We start from the raw sequence: 20,268 nt of genomic DNA, 5'->3' as shown, positions 1-20,268 counted from the left end.
CCTCCCCCCGGGTTTCTGTGGGCCAAGTTTCAGGTCAGGGCTAAGGCTTTTTGGTCTGCATTAAACTGTTTTTATTTGGGGGTTATAGGTAACTTATAACCTTGGATTACGAAACAGGTTGGTGCAGATGCTGGTGGCGGGGAGCCGGGCCCAGCCCCGCAGGTGCCTGAGCGGAGCCAGGAGCCGGCGAGTGGCCCAGGGCGGCCGCCGGGGTCCAGCGGGGCCCGGCCACCTCGCGGGGCAGCCAGCCGGCCGCCGTGGTACGCTGGCGCTCGGCTCCTCGCGGGGGGCAGAGAGGCGGCCGGACCGAGGCGAGCCAGAGCGAAGGCACTGCTGGTCCAGGCGGAGGGAAGGAAGCGGCTGCTCGGCGTGCCGGTCTGGCTGCGTGTCCCTAACAGGCTGGAGGAGAGGGAGGTCTGACGCCAGGTAGGAAGGTTCCCCCGCCGTGGTCAACCCGGTGAGCAGAGCTGATCTTCCTGGTGTTTCAAAAGCCTTTAGATGTGGAAAGACGAAGCTCCTACCGCTTTGAGCCCTGTGAAGGAGCAGGAAGAGGAGGAGCTGGCGGCAGCCCATGCACTGCGGTTCCTCCGAAAGCCCAGTAGTGCCTCTTTCCTCCCCGCGTGCCCGTCTCGGGCTGGGACAAGGAGCCCTGCTGTCCCCAAGGCTTTAGCCTTTGTCTTGCATGGGAGAGCCAGAGCCCAGGCCCTTTCCGTGCAGGAATATCTTGGCCGCAGGGCTGCAATGCTGGGATGGAGGCAAGTAGAGCCTCAACACCAGCCAGAACCGGGATCCCTCACCTGTGCGCATGAGCCTGAGCAGCACAGTTGCTGGACAGCCCGGAGGACTACACTGTGGCCTCCACCCTTCCTGCCCGACTCCCTCCGAGGGGCCCAGGCAGCCCGGGGCTTGGCCACCCTGGGCAGGAGGTGTCCCTACCCATGTCTGCGGAGGGCCTGGAGCAGGTACTTACTCTATGGCTTCTTCAGTGTGTGACTGTTGCTTTGTTTTCTGAAAAAGAAGGAAGGAGCGAACCATCAGAGCTGCTGCGCTGCCGTCTGAGCCGCGGCCGGGCGCTCAGATGATCACATGCCACGGTGAGCACGCAGCGCACCGGCTGCCGGCGGCAGCTCTGCATGGGGTGCCGGCAGCCCTCTCCCAGCCCACCCCTCAGCCGAGCACCCTGGAGCGTGCAGGATGGCTCCGGGCAGGCACGCGCTCCGGCGAGCCTGGCTCCTGGTTAGAGGAAGGCCAGCACGCTCGGAGCACTGTTGTTGGCTGTACCTGCTGGTTGTCTTCTTGGAACCGGTGCTCTCGCAGCTCTCCTTGTAGCAGATATCCTGGTGTACCTTGTAGACTCTCTTGTACCTGCACACACAGCAGAGGAGCGCGTTGTAGGGAACGACAGCAAGACCTCTGCCTGGTTCCTTCCGACCTTGCTGCCACGCGGGTGGGCAGCACCATTACAGGACTGTCGTTTCCCTTGTTACTGCCCTGAAATGCGGCTGGCGGGGGAGCCCGAGGTGCTCGAGGGCACACGCGAGGCTGCTCAGCCAGCGCTGGGGGGGGAGGCAGCTCGCAGAAGCTGCCAGCTGGGCTCTGGGGCAGCCTCACGCTCGCTCTCCCTTCCCCGGAGCAGAGCTGCAGGGAGCTACCCGCAGCCCTGGGCTCCGAGCGCAAGGGGAAGAGGGAGCACAACCCGCAGGCAGTACTCACAGGTAGTGGCAGATGCCTCCTTCCCACACGGGGAATGACTTGGTTTCCGAGTACAGCCGCGTGCACGAGTGTGGCACCTTCTTGCAGGCTGCTTGGAGAACAGGAGAGGGGAGCTATCAGCAAGCCCGTCTCTGGTCCTGCCTGCCTGTGCCCCGGGGCCGGCGAGGCCCCCCGGCTCCCCCACCGCTGTCCTGGAGGGCTGAGCTCGGCACCAGTTGGAGCCGGCCTGCCAGGAGAAGCAGAGCCCCGGCCTTACGGTGCTAGGCTAACTCTGCGGGGCAGGGCAGGAGCATGACGCGCCTTTGCCAGCCCAGGCTGCCTGGTGGCGGGGAACGGCTCAGCCAGAGTCGGGGAGCGGACCTGCGCTCCCCCATCCGCTCTTTCCAGATTTGGGCTCGCAGACCCCAGCCCTTTGCCCTGCTGCTGGCACCGAGCAGCCTTCTCCGGCAGACCGTGGGCACCGTGAGCATCAGTTCAGCCAGAAGGAGGCCGGGCTCTGGCAGTGGGTGCGCGTGGTGACCGGTGGCATGGGGGACCCTACTGCTGGCACAGCTGCCAGGCTTGGCCCCCGTCCCCAGCCTGCAGAAGGCAGCCCCGGCCCTCTGGCAGCGGCGCAGCACTCACCGAGCTCGCAGTGCCTGCCCTTGAAGCCTGGCCTGCAGTCACAGTGGTAGGACTCGGCGCCCCTCACGCAAGTCCCTCCGTTTTTGCAGGGGGTTGTGGAGCAATTCTGCCTGCTGCCTGCAAAACACGTGCTGCTGTCAGCCGCCGGCCAAGGGCTGAGCCGCAGCTGCACCCTGGCGAGCCGCGGCGCTCCTGGAGAGAGCGGCGAGGGGGCGAGCAGGGAGCCGGGAGCCGGCAGAGGCCCGCGCAGTGCCCCTCGTGGCCCGCGTGCCTCGAGGGAGAGCAGCGGGCAGGAGGGCAGGCTGGTAGCGAGGGCAGTGGCTGTCCTCCCGCCCCAGGAGGGCCCGTCTGCGGAGCCAGCTCCGTGGGGACGGCAGCAGGGCTCCCGCTCTCGTAGCGGGGGGGGGAGTGGCCGGGCTGGGGATTAGGCCTGAGCTGGGTCCCTGCTGCCCGTGCCTGCCCCCCACTTACTCTTGCTCTTTGCCTCGAGCAGCTGCAGTGCTTGGCTGCCCTGGTTGGCCTCCTCGATGTTCTCCAGCTTCACTGGAGCCTCGGGCTCTAGGCAATAAAAGGGTTAAACGTTACTTCTAACCTGGGCCAGAGCTAAAGCCCGTCAAGCCCTGCCACCAGGCAGCCCCTCTGCAGCGGCAGGCACGTGGGGACCCACCTGCCCTCGGCAGCAGGGGCTCCTCAGGCCTGAGGCAGCAATTTAGCCCTTCCCAGCCGTTCTGTTTAGCTCAGCTGGCCGCCCGGGCTGCTCGGAGGTGCACAACCCCCCCCCCCCAGCTGCCTGCAAGCCCTGCCAACAAGCCCTCCGAGTTCGTCTGTGCCAAAAGCATCACCAGTTGCAGCTGGCAACTCAGACGGCTGCTTCACCCCGGCTGCCTTCAAGGGTGCTGCCCTTTTGCGTCCTCTCTTGCTCACCTTCTCCCGGGGCCCCTTGGGCACACCAGCCGTCAGCCCTTCCCGGAGGGCCATGAGCTTCTAACCCCTGAGGGGGCTGGGGCAGAGCTGAGATGCGCAGGGAGCCCTGGGCTGCCCTCAGGTGTTCTGGGCTCCTCAGCCACCCCCCCTGTGCTGGGCTTCTGGGCCTGGCTGGACTTCCTGGGCTGGTGTCCATATCCCCATGGTTGCTGGCACGGCAAACCGGGGGCTGCTCCTGGGCTTCCCTGCCCAGCTCCCCTCCTCACTGGCTTCAGACATGCGTCTCTGCCCGTCACCAACGGCCCGGCTCTGGCCATGTGCTCCCTGACCTGCCATGGGTCACCCGTCCCACTGGGGAGGGCTCTGGTGAGCAGCACAGACGCTGGGTCGGCCCAGGAAGAGGCGCTGGGGCCCTGTCCTCCTCTGCCACCTCCCAACCCCGCAGCTGCCTGCCCTGTTATCCTGGCAGGGAGGCAGGGAGGAGCTGGCACTGGGTGACAGACGGGGCTAGAAAGAGAGCAGAACACTTACGTGTCTTCACAGTGATGGATTTGCTCAGCGAAGTGCCGAACCTGGCGCTGATCCTCCCTCTGCCGTCCACCAGCTCGGTGAACCTGGGAAAGGACAGCAGCGAGGCTGTGAGGTGCTGCGGGGCCCCAGGCGCCCTGTGGGCCTGCACGGGAGGCAGCTGGATAAAGCGCTCGCAGGCGGATGCAGGCATGGTGTGACACGGGCAGCAGCGCGCCAGGGGCTCTGCTTTGTCACCATTCAGAAGGAGGAAGGACAGATCATTTCTGGTGGTACTTTGGCAGTGGGAGAGCGCATGCGTCCCCTGCTGGCATGAGGTTTCTGTGTGTTGTGCTCATCGTGCAGCCCCCCCCCCACACCTCACTACACTTGCTCCAAGCGTTCATGGAAGGGCTGGGGGTGCTGCTGCCAGGCCAGCACCTACCTGGGGGCTGGCGAGGGCTCCTCAGCCGTGTCGTGATCTGCTAGCAAGCGGAGCTCAGGCAGGAAGGCTGGGGGCAGCCTGTTGCGCAGGACCCGGGGATGTCCACCTTGGCTCCATCGTCTTTCTGCAGTCCCATCCCTCTGCACTGCAGACCACAAAGGGTTAGGCTTAGCCGGAGGGGGCCAGCGAGTCAGCACAGTACACAGAGCGTCAGGCCGGTCCTCCTGTCCCCAGCGTGCCATTTAGGGCTCTCTGGGGACGGGCGTGCTCAGGAGGCATCATGTCCGTCTGAAATGCGTGCACACCCTCCGCGTGCCCGCACCACCACCTGGGTTGCAAGTGCTGGTCCTTCCCCCCCCCCATGGAGCATCACCGAGCTGTAACTCTGCTTCTGTGAGTTGGTGATGGAGGCAGCATCAAGCACCTGCTGCCTCCCTTTGCAGGGGGCCTACGTCCCACACCAACAGCCTGCCGCAGGCACCCGTTTCTGGAGCAGCAAGTCCTCGGGCCCCATTTTGCCTGCTCTCAGTTGACCAGTTTTGCCTTTCCCGTTAGCCCATCTCCTCCCTCTCACCACAGCAAACCTGCTACCACCCTGCTCCACCCCAGCCCTGGTGCAGGGCTCCCCAGGGGTGCTGGAAAGCGCGCTGGGCACTCACGGGTGGTGATGTAGAGGTGGATGGGTTCACTGTGCACCTGGCCTTGCTCCGTGTTCTGCACGGCTGTCACAGACAGGCGGTACCTCTGTGCGGGGAGCAGGTCCCGCACAGTGTAGGACACCAGCTTCCCGTTGGGCACGTAGCGGCTCTTGACACTCTGGGCGGTGGTGACGTTGATGATGTACCCCTCCACGGCGCCGGCAGGCGGCTGCTCCCACGTCATGTACACAGAGGTGGCGCTGACGCGGGAGGCGGTGAGGTTTCTTGGAGGAAGAGGTCCTGGAGGAGAAGGCAAGCGGAGAGAAAGAGGGCTGGAGCTGGGGTCCTTGAGTAGCGACCGCCCTGTTTGCTTACACACCACCTCAATGCCCATGCAAGCTTGACGGGGCCCTACCTTGCCTGGCTGTGCCTCAGCCCAGCAGCTCTTCACCTGCAAAGCCCCTCAGCAGGCCTCAACCCTGCTCCAGCTGGGAAGAGGGGCCAGGAGGCCACCCAGCACTGGCTCTGAGCAAGGAGAGGGAGCAGGGCAGAAGCCTTGCTCTACACTAGCAGCTGGCTTTGGCGCTTGCCCTCAGGCTGCCATAAATCAGGGGATGAGTCAGGCCTATATGGGCTCTGCACAGGGCTGAGCTCGTGCTGGTTTTGGCCCGTAAACAACATCCGGTGGGGGAGGCTGTGCAGGCACATCGCCTCCCCTTCCCAGGGGACACAAGCCATGGCAGCTGCCTGCATCCCTGGAAGCAGTGCTGCGGGGGGCACCCAACGGGGCTGTGGGGCCAGGCCTGCCAGTGCTGGGGGAAGCAGCAATCCATGTAGAGACCAGGGTGCTCAAGATGGTGCTGATAGACCTTGGGCTGTTCTGGGATCTACCCCGGGGCTGATGGTAGTGTGGAGACACCTCCATGGGGGCCAGAGGACAAGCGTGTCTCCCCTCTGGTCTGGGTGTCCTGGCCAAGCTTAGCCAAGGGCCTGGGATAGATGTCACCAGCACGGGTTGTTGTGCCCTGTGGTTTCCAGCCCGCGCTGGTGCCAAGCTGCGTCCTGCCATCATGGCACAGGCAGGAAGAGGCTGCACAGGGGCCGGAAAGGCAGTTGATGCTGCGTGGGCTGGTGGCACCTGCCCCGCCACGCTAGCCCAGCGGGCTGACAGCTTGCTCACGTTTTCCTCCCTGAGCCGCAAGTGGCACTTTCCTGCTGCCCATTACTGGCTGCCGCCCAGCACCCATCGCGCCCTGGGATCCCTGCTCCATGCCCAGAGCCAGGCTCTGCCAGGAGGACATAGGAACGAGCCCCTGGTGCGCAGCCCCTTTGCAGGGGTGAGGGAGCACCTAGTGCCCACCCCAAGGCTAAGGGCACACGTGGCCCCACTCACTTGTCCACACGTGGAAGGGGGCTGAGGCCAGGCTCTCCGAGGGGTGATCTTCAGTGCCCAGGCCGCTCAGCGTTGTGACATGGACAATGTACCTCTCTCCTGGCTGCAGGTCCCTGGAGAAGAGGAAGGAGATGCGAAGAGATGAGTTTCTCATCCCATCACCACCCATTCCCTCGGCGAGTGCAAGCTCACCCCTGCCCTCCGGGCTGCCCGCGGCACTCACAGGAAGGTGTACTTGGCCACGCTGCTGTTCAGCTCCACAGTGCGGTCTTCCAGGTCACCAGGCTGGCGGATGGAGACACGCACCCTACTAACAGTGGAGTGCTTGAGCCGGTGGAGAGCCCATTGCACCGTGATGGTGCTGGCCGTCACGTTCGTGATCTCAAAGCCTTCCACCGGACGCGGTCCTGGCCGGAGCAAGCAGGGAGCAGAAGCCGAGAGCGTTGTGGTCAGCAGCTGATAAGTGTGGGCTGTCACGTCCCTTTCCCTGTCCCCTGCCTCTCACACACCAGCCACCGGGGTCCTAGCCTGCCTTTCCTGCTCAGCTTTCCTAGCGCGGAGCTGCCAGCCTGGTCACACTCCAGGCTCTCGGATGGAGGGGAGCAGCTCAGTGCCGCTCAACCTGAGCTGCCGGACTCGCTACCAACTGCTGGGCCTTTCCCCACTGCTGCCTGCACAAGCGAGAGGGGAACCAGGAGCGCTCCCAGCCTGGTCCCTCGTCCCTCCGCCACGGCTGTCGGTCCCCTCTGGCTCAGGCAGCCCTGTGCGGGTGGAAGGGAGACGAAGGCAGGATGGAAGAGCTTTTGTCTGCCCGTCTGCCTCCTGCCATGCTCGGCGCCCCCGGTCTAGGAGCTGGGAGCGTGGCCTTCCCGCAGCGGGGGCTTGCTGGGGTGCCCTCTTCCTCCACCTCAGGCCTCCGTGCCAGCCACGGGCAGGCCGGGATCGAACGGAGCACAGCGCGCTGGCCTGGCCTGGCCTGGCTCAAACCCCATCGCAGGCTGCGAGAGACCTTGCGGCCGCGAGCCCGCACCTCAGCGGCAGCCCAGCACCTCGGCCTCGTGTCTGCTTCGCTGCTCCTGGGCGGGCAGGTGGCTTTATCCGTTCTCAGCCCACCGGGGAGGCCGTAAGGCCCGTACGCTTCCCCCTGTCCTCGCCCTCTCGTTCGAGGGTTTTTTCCAGGTCTGACCCCTTCCATCCTCAGCCTGCCCTCGATTTCTGCTTTAGCCGTGTGCAGTCAGACCTGGAACGACGCACGTGCTACGAAGGGCACAGCGGTATCTGTCTGTCCCCACGGGGCTGGGCAGCACTGGGAGGACAGCGGGGCCCTCGCCCTGCCGCGCGGCGGCATCGCCACCGCCCTGCTGGTTTGGCCGTGCCCCAACGTCACCGCGCCCCGAGGAGCGGGGGGCTCTGCCGCCTTGTGCGGGTCCTCAGCCCTTTTGGGGGGTTCTGCCGTGCCGAGCCCCGCTGGACGTGACTTTTGTGAGCAGGGGCTTTCCTGCCCCGGGGCGCAGCGTGCGCAGGGCACTGAGCAGCGCCGCGGAGCTGCAAAATCCCGCTGCTTCCCTGCACCCGGTAATAAACAGTAAGTGACGCTGCGGGTGCCAACCGTCCCCGGCGCTCCCTGCCAAACAGGGCTCGGCAGTGTTCCCCCTGCCTTAGCCTCCGGAGAGGCGCTCGGAGAGCCCTAAGGAGCTTGATCGCTCTCCGAGACGCTGCTTTTCCTGACCGAAGCAACGAGAAAAGCCTCTGGGCCTTCCAAAGGCCCTCGGCCGGACTCCAGGGCCGCGCCACCGGACGGACGCCGCGTCCGGCGGGAGAGGCCCGGCTTTAGGCTGGAGCAGGCCTCCCGGGCACGAAAAGCGGGGTGGCAGGGCAGCACCCCCAGACGTGCCCCCGTCCGCACGGGGTTTGGGGAGGCACGGGGCTGCGGCGGGAGCCGGCGGGCCCCGAGGCGGCAAGGAGGCCGCGCGGGCCGGCAGCTCCGCGGCAGGCTGCGGCGTCCCGGCGCGAGCCTACGTGTCTGCGAGGGGCGTGCATACTCACAACCGAATTCCCCCGAAGACGCTACTCACTAGTGCGCGTGGTGAGCACGACAGGCCTGCTGATATCGTTCTTGTTGTTCACGTTGCGTTTGACTGAAAAGACAGAAATATTGTAGGCTCTGCCGGAGGCTAGTGCCCGCAATTGGTGGGCAGAACGACTTCGGTCCACAAAATCTGTCCTGCGGTAAGAGCCGTCGAAGGATACGTACGTCACGGCGTAGCCGTCAATCAGTTGCCTGGCGACTGCGTCCTCAGGCGGGTGCCAAGAAATCAACACACCAGTGTCCTCCACCCTTTCCACCTTTAATGAGGTTGGTGGCAGCAATTCTTCAGGGTGTGGGCAAAAGCAAAGGGGAGAGGTAATGCCATAAATCTTTAGAGAACAGACCCCGGCAACGAGATGCAGAGCAGCGGGGACGAAGGCCGGGGCCCCTTCCTTCTCTCGTTGCACCTTACAGAAGGCCCTGCGGGCGCCGGCCGCAAACAGGCTGTCGTGCTGGGTGCTGGGCACGCGCAGGAAGCGCCGGGGCTGCTCCGGGAGAGCCCGCCACCCAAGCGGGCTTGGGCACGCTCCGGGGAAAGCCCAGGTGAGCTGGGACAGCCAGCGTGCGGCAGAGCTGAGAACTGAGCGTTCGCCACATGTGTGCTGTCCGCTATCTTCCCGGCCTGGTCTACACGGGGACACGTCAGACAACGTTCCTCTGGATTAACTCCCCGCAAGGATCAGTTAAAGCAAATTAGAGACCCACGGGGATGCTTTTGCTCCCAGCTGGAGGCTTTAATCACACTTCTTGGCCTCCACGCCTGCGGGATCACCTTCGCACCGCGAGCACGTGCCCAGCCGGTTCCTCGCGCAGCCTGGCTGACCCACGCTGCGCTTGCGCTGCCAGGAGCCCAGAGGGATTTGTCCCAGGTGTTCCCGTGCCTAAAGCCCTCGTGCTCGCCCCAGCACCTCCAGCACTTGCCCAGCACCTAGCACGATCGGGCCCTGCTGGCATCTGCCCTCGGAATCGATGGGGCCTGAGCGAGCTCCAAGCTCTGCCCACGTTGAGGAGCGCTGCCGGTCCCCGATGGCTGAGCTTTCGGGTCTCTGAGAACGGGTGGCCCTGCCCCAGCGTGAGCCCCTCGGCAGCGGGAGACACGGCCACCGCTGGGCAGGGCGGGCACGCTGGCGTCGAGCCCCTCACCATGTCCTGGCGCCGCTGCTCAGGGCCTTTACCTTTTTCGCAGTTCTTGCCTGTGTAGCTCACTTTGCAGGTGCAGCTATGGCTCCCGTCGCTGGCCAGGCAGTAGCCTCTGCTCCCACACGGGCTGGAGAAGCAAGGGTCGCTGGCTGCGGGAGGAAAGCCAGACCCGGCGGCGTTAACGTCGCCGGAGGCCCGAGCAGTTGCCGGCCAACCCGTGCGGGGCGCAGGGAGCTGCCGAGTACCTGTGCCCACCTCCAGCCCGCCTCACCTGTCTCGCAGTGATAGCCGAAGAAACCCTCCGGGCAAACGCACAGGTAGGAGCCTCCAAAGCTTTCGCAGTCCCCTCCGTTTTGGCAAGGGCCTGACTCGCAGGCATTCACTTCTAGAGGCGAGAGGACGCACGCAGTGAAGCGCCTGCAGAAGGCCCCTCAGCCCTAGCACACGGGGGCCACCTCCAAAGCATGAGCCATAGCAGTGACCTCCCGAGACGGCAGAGGGACAGCCAGGCAACCCGAGGTTAAATACAGCCCGCAAAGACAGCCTGTTGGTCCCTCACACCTGCCCACAGCAAGGCCTGCAGCAGAAGCCCACACTCGTGGCTACAGCACCCCCAGTCCCTGGCTCAATGCCGCGGTGGCCTTGTCCCCCAGCAGATGCCGGGAGTGGGAGTGAAGTCTTTGAAAGTAGATCCATAGCCGACAGAGCGAACCGTTCACTTGGGCCGTTCCCTCCCCACCGGAGAACCCTCCAGGGCAAGCTGAACTGGTTTTGGCCATGCTCCGAGTGGACAGAAGCCACAGGTAAGTAGTCACAAGCAGCCAGCACTCGGGGAGACAGGAGCCCCTTCAGGCCAAGGTGCCCCCAGCATCATCTGTTCGGGCTGGCTGAGACTGAACACCAGCTGTGGGGTTCCCAGGACCAGCTACCAGCGGTTTGCCTTGCTGCAGGCCCTGGCTGCGTCCCCTCACTGGGGTTTGCCCACATTACAGCCTCTAGCATTCCCAGGAAGGGCCCTGCTCCGTGAAGTCCCTACCTGTTTCGCACTGGCTCCCCACGAAGCCCTCGGGACAGTCGCAAGTGAAGGACCCCGGGAGGTCCTTGCAGGTCCCGCCGTTCTTGCAGGGGTCCGACTGGCATTCATTGATTTCTGTTGAGAGGCGGCAGGGAACGCACTGGTTCAGAGCAGAAACGGGGCCAGCGCCGGCCAGCGACAGGGGAGGAGAGTTTGGAGAAACAGTGTTTCTGCTGCAGGGCACAGACCCTCCCCAAATGACTCGTTACTTGAGCCTGCTGGCCAGGAACAGCCCTGCTCCTGGGACTGCCAGAAGTCCCCAGCACCACGCAGGCCATCCCTGTGTGGGCCACAGCTGGATAACGAGGCAGGAGGTGGGAACGGGCCAGCAAGGACACGTGAGGAAGTCTGGGTGCTGAGAGGCATCACGGGGTGCCTACAGCCCCCATAGGAACCTTGTTAGAGACACCTGCAACAGTGTCCCACCAGTCACTGTGCTCTGTGTCCCCCTTCAGCCGGCACTGAAGAGCGCACGGCTGAGCATGCACATGACCACAAATGCACACACACATGCGTGCAAGCCTCAGGAACCGCCACGGTGGGAATGCTCTCTCGTTCTGCCCCACAGAGATGTACCATTTCAAGCTGTTTTTCCAGCATCTCCCCCTTTGGCCAATAACTTCGTAGCCATGTGGGACACTTCTCACCCAGACCTGAAATCTGGGGCTTCTTCAAGCAGTCTCAGCACATTTAATGAAGCGTATTGCATTGAAAATGTTCCCCAGAAAACTCTGCTGTGAGGAGCAGGAATCTGGGGGTGAGGGAGGCACTTTAAAGCTGTCCAAGGGATCTGGACCCAGTTCCCCTGGGATCGCAGGCTTTGAGCAGCTCAGCCCTGTCCTCTGCAGCCCTGTCAGCAATGGAGATGCCCATGCAGCATCCACTAGCGTGGGTGGGCAAGACTCAAGTAGCACATGTGCCCTTCACAGCCTCAGCTACTCCTCTACCTGATCTGGAGCAGTGTCTCCCTGCTAACACATCTTGGAGCTGGCTGCAGGATCCCTTCACACAGGGGAACACTTTGGTTCCAGGAGAGGAGGCCTCACCACAGGCTAATCAGACACAGGCAGGAGATTCAAGCTGGTGCACACAAGCTAGGCAGCCCAGCTCCTGAACATGTAATTCACACGCTGCCACCGTTCCCTACAGGGCGGTGGATGAGGAAGGATTTGTTATGGTCACCCAGGGGAGCCGGGACTCTTCCTCCCCCCCTCATCGTGGCCCCGGAGGGTATTCTTCATGTTCTCTTACCCAACTCACAGTGGAGGCCTGTGTATCCCGGCTCACACACACACAGGAACTCGGCAACGCGGTCCTTGCACAGGCCGCCGTTCAGGCAGGGCTGGGACCTGCACTCATCAATCTCTGCAGGATTTGGGGCAGAGGAGAGCCAGTCAGAGGGAGGAAAGAACCTGGGAGGCTGTGGGGTGCTCCGAAAGCTGTGCCCACAGACGTGGGGAGGGGAGGACCAGAGTAGTACCCTGCTCCCCAGGCCAGGGTAACAAGTATGGCCATGGGACCGGGCAGCAGCCTGCTGGGACGGGTGCCCCAAGCGCTCAGCTACTTCCCAGTGCTCCTTACCATCACACTCTGGCGGGTCGCTCCAAACACCCTGCAAACGGCAGACGCGGGGGTTGTTGTGCTGGCTGAGGGCGTAGCCCAGCTCACACTGGTATTCGGCCAGCGAGCCCACCTTGGTGGAGTTGAAGGAGGCCTGGGCATGCTTCACCTCGTTGGGGACGCCGCAGTCGATCTCTGCGGAGACACAGGGGCACGAGCGAATGTGGCAGAAGCTCCTCGAGCTCCCGGCTCGCGGTGGCAGGAGCGGGGCCCTTACCAGACTGGCAGTGCTTCCCCACGTAGCCCACGGGGCACGTGCAAGCGTAGTCCCCGCCAAGGTCCTTGCAGGTAGCGCCGTTTTCACAGGGGCTCAGGAAGCACGGAGAAGGCACTGCAGGAAGAGCAGAGAGAATTGCTATGGGTGTAGAGCTGGCAGAGCCCAGAAATGAGAATTATCACCTTCCCCCCTCAAACCAGCGTCGCCCTGCTCTGCAGCAGGAGTAGGGTCTGCGGGGCTGGTCTCTGCAGCCCCAGCCCGGTTTAAGTTATAGGGAAGGAGGTTCAAATGAAGTGATGAGGCTCGCTTGCTGCTAAAGCGCCGATTGCGGCTATTGGCTCAAGCTGATAACTCTCACCCTTCGGCCCCTTCTCCCTCCCCAGGCCCCGTCGCTTGGGGCACCCAGCTCGTCTCCCCGCACGTACCGATCTCACAGTGCCGTCCGGAGTACCCGGGGGGACAGTCGCACTTGTATTTGCCGATGTAGTGGAAGCAGGTGCCCCCGTTCTGGCAGGGCCCCGAGGCGCAGGGGTCCGGTTTACCTGCGAGCACAGGGCACGAGGAAAGTTAAGCAGCGAGCAGGATGATGCCGCCTCCCTCCTCCCCGGGCGAGGGAGGCAGCCGGAGAACCAGGTGAGGTCCTTGCAGGGCAGTACCTATCTCGCAGTGCTTGCCGGTGAAGCGGTAGGGGCAGGCGCAGTGGTATTCGCCGTCGGCCTCCTTGCAGGTGCCCCCGTTGCGGCAAGGCGCAGCGCTGCAGAGCCGCGGCCTGGCTGCAGAGAGAGCATGGAGAGCAGGAGCTGCCCGCTGGCACTTTAGGAAGGGCCAGTTCCCGCACCTCGAGGGCTACTTCTTCCAGCCGGCGACCCAGACACCCTGCTGAAACCCGTCTGGTGACTTGCTCGGTCTAACTGAGAGAAAGCTGAGCACGCCCAAATCTCACAGCACCGAGGAACACTAGACCATGCTGGCGAAGGGTCCAAGCACGCCGGAGTTCACCCTTTGGGTTTGAAAGCATGGCCAGTCCTGCTCCCTCCCGGCCTTAGTGGTGCTGTGAAACAACATCTGGCTCCTACCCCAGCAGCAACTAAAGCGACAGCTATGTAGCGATGTGTACTGGGGCCTCGGGGACCACGGAGCCGTCGCAGGTGCTAGGGGGCTCCTTGCTGCTCCTGAGGCCTGTAGCTCAGGCAAGTAAAAGGCTTGAACACCAAAGGTTGAGAGTCACCCACGGTATGGGAAATACAGGCAGCCGGACTGGCTGCCGCAACCACCAGGGGCCCTGAAAGGAGCCAGGCAATCCTCGCTCCACTCTGCGAGGTGGGACGACCCACTTTGCACCCTGTTCCGGCCTCAGTTTGGTGTGCAGTCATTTGTTTTCCACGGATGCCGACACGGGGCCAAGCTCTTCTCCCGCCCACCTGCAGTTCCCCACGCTAACAGGGGAGCTTTGTGTTGGGTACCTTTCTCACAGTGCTTGCCGAGGAAGGCTCGAGGACACTCGCAGGTGTACGAGTCGTCATGAACCTCGCAGGACCCCCCGTTCAGGCAGGGCTCCGAGTCGCAGGGGGACGGCATCGCTGCAAAGCCAGACACGGGGTGTCACAGAGGACGTATGAGCAGCGTGTGAGAGCTGCTCCCCCGGGGTAACGCGCAGATAGTTTTGAACAGGATCCTGCCCACGGTGCGTTTCACCTGCTCCTCAGCCGACGTGGCCACAGCTCATCCAGCCAGCCCATGCTGCTGGGGGCGCAGGCACGGAGGTGGGCTGCGGTCAGCGCTAAGCAAGAAGTACTCATGTCCCCCAGCAAACACCAGCCCTGATTTCCCTGACCTCAGCTCTGCCCTCTACCCTGCCACTCCTGCAACACCTCTCTCTTTGGTACAGATCCTGCAGCCGCTTTCACCCCACGCAGGATAAGCCCTGTGCTTACCCCTGGATTTCGCGCGCACCCCCCTCCCCGCTGCTGCGTCCCTGCCGAGCAGACTCACTGTGGTTGGTGCTGTAGTCGGTGTGGCACACGCACAGGTAGCTCCCGCCATACTCCATGCAGTACCCGCCGTCCGGACACTGCGTGTTCACATTGCACGGCGTGGCGGTCACTTCTGTAAGAACACACGGCAAGAGCCCGCCTCTGTTAGCTAAATCGCGGTAGAACAACAACGCAGCAGCCAGGGCCTCCTGGCCGGAAACAGGTCAGCAAGAGGAGTTTCTTAACTTTGCGGAGTCGGGAGAGGTGTCCCCACCCTGCAGCCCACGCAGATCGCGAGGGCTATTCTGGATGCACAGAGAGCTCTGGAGCTAGCATGTGTTTAGGCTACAGTTTCCTTCTCCGTGGGGAGAAGCTAGGCTAGGTCCAGCAGCTGGGGAAGGCACGACTCCAGGTGGAGCAACAGAGACAGAGGCGTTGTTTCCTCACCCCGAGGAGGTGTTTCTATGACAGTGTTCCCCAGCCCCATCTTGCATATGTGGCTCAGATTCAGAGCAATCCCATGGCACCAAGGCACCATGCTAGCTTTGGGCACAGGCCGAGCCATCCAGTGCTTGCCTGGAGTCTGGCTGGCCTTAACATCCAGGAGAGGGAGCAAACACAGAAAGTCTGAGCACTGAGCAAGAAGCCTTCACCTACCGAATTCACAGAGGAGACCGAAATACCCTGGTGGGCACTGGCAGATGGTGACGTTCCCCTCCAGACAGCTGCCCCCGTTGCGGCACTCGCAGCCCTCGGACAGCTCTGGAAGAGATGAGAAGGGAGCTCTCCAGGATCCCGTCTGCTGGGCTTGTATTCATGGGGCTGGGTAGCCGAGTGACACCGTTGGATGTCACCTGGGAGGGGAGTTCAGGTGAACTGCTGCCACAAGCCTTGTCAGATGTCCAGGTGGTACCTTGCTAAGAGGTGCTGTGCTAGCAGCCTCTTCTCGGAGACATGGACCACTGTTCAGCCCAGGAGCTACGTATGGGCTCTGCCGGGGCTGCTTCTTGCTAGGGAACAGGCAAACCCACCTGGGAGGGCTCCCCTAGAGATGCGACAACCCACTGGAAAGACCCCAGGTACTCACTGTCGCGACAGTCCTGCCCGGTGTAGCCCTCCCGGCATTCACAGACGTAGCCCTGCTCCATTTCCAGGCAGCTGCCCTCGTTCTGGCACGGGTTGGAGAGGCAGGCGCTGGGCACCCGGGGCCCACCTGCCGGCAGAAAAGAGGTTGAGCTGGAGAAGCGTGAGCCTGGGGCTACAACACTGTTTCCAGGGCACATGGAGCAAATCTGGTCTGACAGCTTAATGTCAGGGATGCCTCTTTCCAAACAGTCTGCAGGTCACTACGACTGGGCAGCTGTGAAGGAAGGAAGTTCACCCCAGGCCCCACCACAACCCCGCTGCGCTTGCTGCCTGCCAGCGCTCCAACGACCAAGGCTTTTGGCAGGACCCATGGCTGAAGCAGCCTCTCTCTAGTTCCTTCTCAGGAAGGCCGGGCCCTTTGTATCTTCCTGCCACAAAGCCCAGCTTTGCTACAACCACCTCCCTTAGGAAACCTGGTGTCTAATCTCCATGCCCCAGGGCCTCTGAGCCAGGTCTGGCCTGACTGCCTGCAGCCGAGCTGCTTTGGCCCACGCTAGCCGATGAGGTGCTCTTCTGCTCACCATATTGGCAGTTGTTGCCGTAATAACCCGGGGAACACGTGCAGATGTAGCGTCCGGGACGGATGTAGTTGCACGTCTGCCGGTTCCTGCAGCTCCGGTCCTCGCAGGAGGAAGGATCTAAAAGGGAGAAAGCAGTGAGAAGAGCCGGGTTGCAGGCTGGATCCCCACAGAGCGGCTGCAAGGGCCAAGAGGGCCGGAGACGCCCTGGGGACGAAGCCTCAGCCCCTGCCATGGGCTGCCCCTGGGAGCAGGAGGGAGCAAGCACCTATTTCGCAGCGCTGTCCCACGAAGGGCTCCAGGCACACGCACGTGTAGTTATCGACCAGGTTGACACAGTGCCCTCCGTTCAGGCACGGGCTGGATTCGCACTCGTTCACCTCTGCAAGGGAAGGCAGGAAGGGCTGATCAGACACGCGCTCAGACATCGGCCAGCTGCCGGCTCTCTCTAGCTGCTCCCATCCTGGCTCTTACCGCTGGACATATCCGGACGAGAGCGCTTTCCCAGGGAGCTGCCCTAAGGCCCATTCCAGGGGAATGCCTCCCCCTCCCTGAGGTCTCCCCTCCTGCCCTGCACGTGCCACAGGGCCCGTGGGGAGCGCTGAACCTCCCCGCTGCTCCGCACGCTACCCATAGGAACACCAGCTGCCTGCAGACGTATGGAGCTCCGGACTGTTTTGTTGCTTGCTTGGTCAGCACGCTGGGGCAGGGTGTTAACACACACTTCCCCTAACTCTTGCTGGAATTTAAACCAACTGCCAGGCACTCGATTTCCAGCCCGCTTCTCTTTCAGTACGGCCTCGAAGGGAACAACCCTGAACGCTCCTGCAGAGGCACCCAGACGTTGCCCTGCCTTTCCCAGATGCTATCCTTCTCACTCCTAGGGACCATCCTGTCCTTCTTATCGCGTCCCTCTCAGGCAGCCATCATCACTTTTGCTCCTGACCCTCATCCATGGGATGTAAGCACTACCCCTTCTCTCCCCTAGGACTCTCCACTTGTCAGCGGTGGCAGACAAGGATGGTGCTTTAGGCTGGAAGGGGGGAAGGTGATGCACTGCAAAATCAGTGCCATGTAAACAGCGATGCAGACCTCTACCCTCCCCAAAATACAGCTGGGGGTAGAGGAACAAGGCCAGACGGTGAAGCTGGGGAGGGAAGGTAGCATGCTGAAGCATGAGATGTCACGTTCCCTCCCGTGCCGGCTCCTGCCCCGCTGGTCCCCACCTGTCTCGCAGTCTTCTCCCATGTATCCCGGTTGACACAAGCACACCGCGGTCCCATTTGCCACCTGGCACTTCCCGCCATTCTGGCACACCTTGGCTTCACACGGCGACTCTTCTGCAGCGGGACACCAAAGAAAAGAAGGGGGAATAAATCCAGGCGCAGGACCAGCGCAAAACATCTTCTGCTAGTGAGGCCACGCACCCAGGCCGCAACACCGAACCCACCACGAGCAGAGACCCTGAGAGCGGGGAGAGGTGCTGTGCCTCCCACTCTGCTTGCTGCAGAAGGAGCAAATCCGAGCTGCCCAAAACATACTGCAGTGGGGGACAGCACTTGCATCCCGAGCTGGAGCTCTTTCCAGCAACCTCTGTGCCTTCCCAGCACGTTCTCCCCGTCGCCCTTGCTCCTGCGAAGGCTGGCTCGGGATGTGCAAGGTGGGAAGAGCCAGGCACAGCACACAGTTGGCACCACAAACGGGACAAGAACCCTCCCTTGGACAGCGCAGCCCTTTCATCCAGCTTCTCTTTTTGGATGCTGGTGTGAGACACTGGGTGTTTCTCTCTCCCTTCCCCAAAAGTAAACTCTCTGCGCTCCCTCTCCACCAGAAGAGAGGCTCGCCGGGAGCCAAACGCTTGGCAGCACTTCCCGGCGGCAAGCAGAGGCCGACGGTGGGGGAAGCAGGCCACTGCGGGCCTGGGCTGTGGGCTCTGAGGCAGCTCCTGGGAATCCCGGCCGCAGAGCTCAGACGCTGTCCTCGCCTCTCCTCTCCCATATTTGTGGTACCTAGACTTCCATCTGCTCTTGTGGAAATCTGGCTCCCGCTTCCCTGAGCGCTCACCAAGCACTTTGGAAATCAGCCCTTGCTGCCGTCCCCCCGCCCACAGGAGCGGAGAGGTGCTGTGAGGGCCGGGTAGATGACTTTTTTTCCCTGGTGATGTTGCTGTCTGGATTAACACTGACTCATCAGGAGATGAGCCGGGCGCGAGGCTGTAAGGAGACTGGGCAAGTTCCCAGCGACTTCAAAGGGCTCGGGACCAAACTGTCACCTGCGAAAGCCTCGCACAGAGCGGGGCCTCTGGGACTTCTGTTTAAGTACTAACAGCCAGCTTGTTTCAATAAGGGAGAGGTGGCGGGGAGAGTTTCCCGCAGCAATGCCGAGATGAGCTCTCCTCGGAGCAGGCTGCCAGCGGCAGGAAGCACTCACAGCCAGAGCAAAGTTTCCTTTGCTTTCAGCAAGTTGAAATCCAAGATTGCAGCGCTCGGTGCCTGTCGCAGCGCTCGGCACGGCTCCCGCCGGCCGCATGAACCCTGGCATCTAAGAGCCTCTCCAGAGCAGCAGCACCCCCCAGCCTGGGGCTTCCCATGGCAAGCAGACCCTTTTCTACAGGCACTCATGGGTCTAGCAGCAGCTGGCCACTACGCACGGCAGAAAGGCTGCAGGAGAGGATCTGGCTGTCATCACTTAGTCTGGACTCTTAGAAAGTGTCTAAGAGTTACCCTTCCCCAGCTGGCCCAGACAAACCCTGCTCTCCCCTCCCCACCTGCAGGCACTAACAGTGGGCACGGCAGGCAGATGACATTAAGGGGGCACAATCCCCTTGAATAGCAGGCACCTGAGAACAGGCCATTTGGTTGCCTCTCCACTGCCTCTGGGGCTGAGCCTGGCATCACAGCCCTGAGCTTTTCCCTTGCATCCATTTGCACAGCATCCAGTTACAAAGAGGAGGCACCAAGGTGCACGCATCTCCTTCTCATGCAGCTGGATACGTTCTCCCAGGCTCCAGGTGCCCTCAGGCCCAGACTCTGCAGGCAGGAGGCAACACAGCGCTACAGCCAGACCCAGGATGCCCAGCACTCCCACCCTTCCCACCTGCTGGGATGACGGACACTGATCTCTTCAAGTGCAGTGAAGAGCCTGCCCTGACCCGCTCCGCTCCGCTGCCACGTCTCCGTGCAGGGCTGCCCAGCTGCCCTTCACTCACCGATCTCGCAGCTGGCACCCTTGAAGCCCGGAGGGCAGGAGCAGCTGAAGCTGTTGACATTGTTGATGCAGGTGGCTCCATTTTGGCATGGGTGGGAGAGACACTCGTCCACATCTGAAAAAGAGTAGCGAGGGGAGGACAGGAGCTCAGGGAGAGCTTCCTCCTGGCAGAGAAAGAAACAGCCATAGGAAAACACAGATCGGCCGCAAGCGACCCTGCTGCAAGCGGTGATGCTGGCTGGAAGGCATGAACCGGGCAGACAGGAATGGACCCTGCTCCCTCCAGACTGCCGGGGCGACACAGGTAGGGGAGATTGCAGCGAGGCCCTCGAAGCAGAAGGACAGAGATGAGGGCTCAGCGGCAGCACTCACCTATATGACACCTCTTTCCCGTAAAGCCTGCTAGGCAAGAGCAGGTGTAGGAGGGATTCCCCGTGATGCAGTCCTCAATACACTTTCCCCCGTGCAGGCAGGGCCGCAGCGTCAGGCACACGGAGGCTGGGGAGACAGGCGGGCCCTTCGTTAACAGCACGCCCTCGGGAGGGCTCACGCGCTGCCCTGCGGCGAGGCGAGCACCGGGGGGCCGTCCCCGTGCCCTTCCGGCCCCTTCGCCAGCACCATCCGCAGGCCCCCGGCAGCGCCACGTTGTCCGTGCGTGAGGTTCGCTCTCGTAACCTGGCTCTCTAGGGTGCTTAGGAAGCCCTCAGGGGCCGAGCGCCTCGCGGCGGGGCAGGATTTGCTCCTCACAGGCTCCCCGTGAGGGAGGTAAGTGCTTTTACTCCTGCTGCAGCAGGGGGAGAGGCACGGGGGTACGCGGGGTTAGCTCCATGGGGAGCTGTCCCGCGCGGCGGAGGAGAGGATAAACGCGGAGCGTTACACGGCCAGCCCTTGTTTATCACGGGGCTGAAGGGAAAGAGGGACGGGGGAACCTGTATAAAGCAAACCCACAGGTAATACAAAACACACGTAGATTAGCAGGTAAGAAAACACAGCCAGGGTGGAACAGGGACAAGGAACAGGAGGTCAGTGGCTCCACGGG

At 62.7% G+C, this 20,268-nt stretch overlaps 1 protein-coding gene across 6 annotated transcripts in view; it reads right to left on the bottom strand.

Annotated features, from left to right (window-relative positions):
• Positions 1-47: 47 nt before the first annotated feature.
• SNED1 (sushi, nidogen and EGF like domains 1) overlaps positions 48-20,268 on the bottom strand; it is a 40,278-nt gene continuing 20,057 nt past the window's right edge. For 3 of the 6 annotated variants that reach the window (XM_067302077.1, XM_067302081.1, XM_067302082.1), the window contains 29 exons: positions 19,602-19,727; positions 19,231-19,344; positions 17,249-17,362; positions 16,291-16,404; positions 16,026-16,142; positions 15,446-15,571; positions 15,016-15,120; positions 14,378-14,491; positions 13,849-13,965; positions 13,042-13,158; positions 12,811-12,927; positions 12,386-12,499; positions 12,130-12,303; positions 11,800-11,913; positions 10,510-10,623; positions 9,745-9,858; positions 9,509-9,622; positions 8,320-8,616; positions 6,468-6,651; positions 6,245-6,357; positions 4,873-5,151; positions 4,214-4,358; positions 3,793-3,875; positions 2,809-2,895; positions 2,338-2,454; positions 1,714-1,804; positions 1,282-1,365; positions 971-1,008; positions 48-532 (listed from right to left, as the gene is read on the bottom strand). In XM_067302077.1, the coding sequence (XP_067158178.1) occupies positions 972-1,008; positions 1,282-1,365; positions 1,714-1,804; positions 2,338-2,454; positions 2,809-2,895; positions 3,793-3,875; positions 4,214-4,358; positions 4,873-5,151; positions 6,245-6,357; positions 6,468-6,651; positions 8,320-8,616; positions 9,509-9,622; positions 9,745-9,858; positions 10,510-10,623; positions 11,800-11,913; positions 12,130-12,303; positions 12,386-12,499; positions 12,811-12,927; positions 13,042-13,158; positions 13,849-13,965; positions 14,378-14,491; positions 15,016-15,120; positions 15,446-15,571; positions 16,026-16,142; positions 16,291-16,404; positions 17,249-17,362; positions 19,231-19,344; positions 19,602-19,727 (3,542 nt within the window). In that variant the 3' untranslated portion in view covers positions 48-532; position 971. The remainder of the gene's footprint in view (positions 533-970; positions 1,009-1,281; positions 1,366-1,713; positions 1,805-2,337; positions 2,455-2,808; positions 2,896-3,792; positions 3,876-4,213; positions 4,359-4,872; positions 5,152-6,244; positions 6,358-6,467; positions 6,652-8,319; positions 8,617-9,508; positions 9,623-9,744; positions 9,859-10,509; positions 10,624-11,799; positions 11,914-12,129; positions 12,304-12,385; positions 12,500-12,810; positions 12,928-13,041; positions 13,159-13,848; positions 13,966-14,377; positions 14,492-15,015; positions 15,121-15,445; positions 15,572-16,025; positions 16,143-16,290; positions 16,405-17,248; positions 17,363-19,230; positions 19,345-19,601; positions 19,728-20,268) is intronic. The other 3 variants (XM_067302078.1, XM_067302080.1, XM_067302079.1) reach the window with 3 other exon arrangements.

This window comes from Apteryx mantelli, chromosome 9, assembly GCF_036417845.1.
Source record: "Apteryx mantelli isolate bAptMan1 chromosome 9, bAptMan1.hap1, whole genome shotgun sequence".
Classification (NCBI taxonomy): Eukaryota; Metazoa; Chordata; class Aves; order Apterygiformes; family Apterygidae; genus Apteryx; species Apteryx mantelli.
This window is presented reverse-complemented; position numbering and strand designations above follow the sequence as displayed.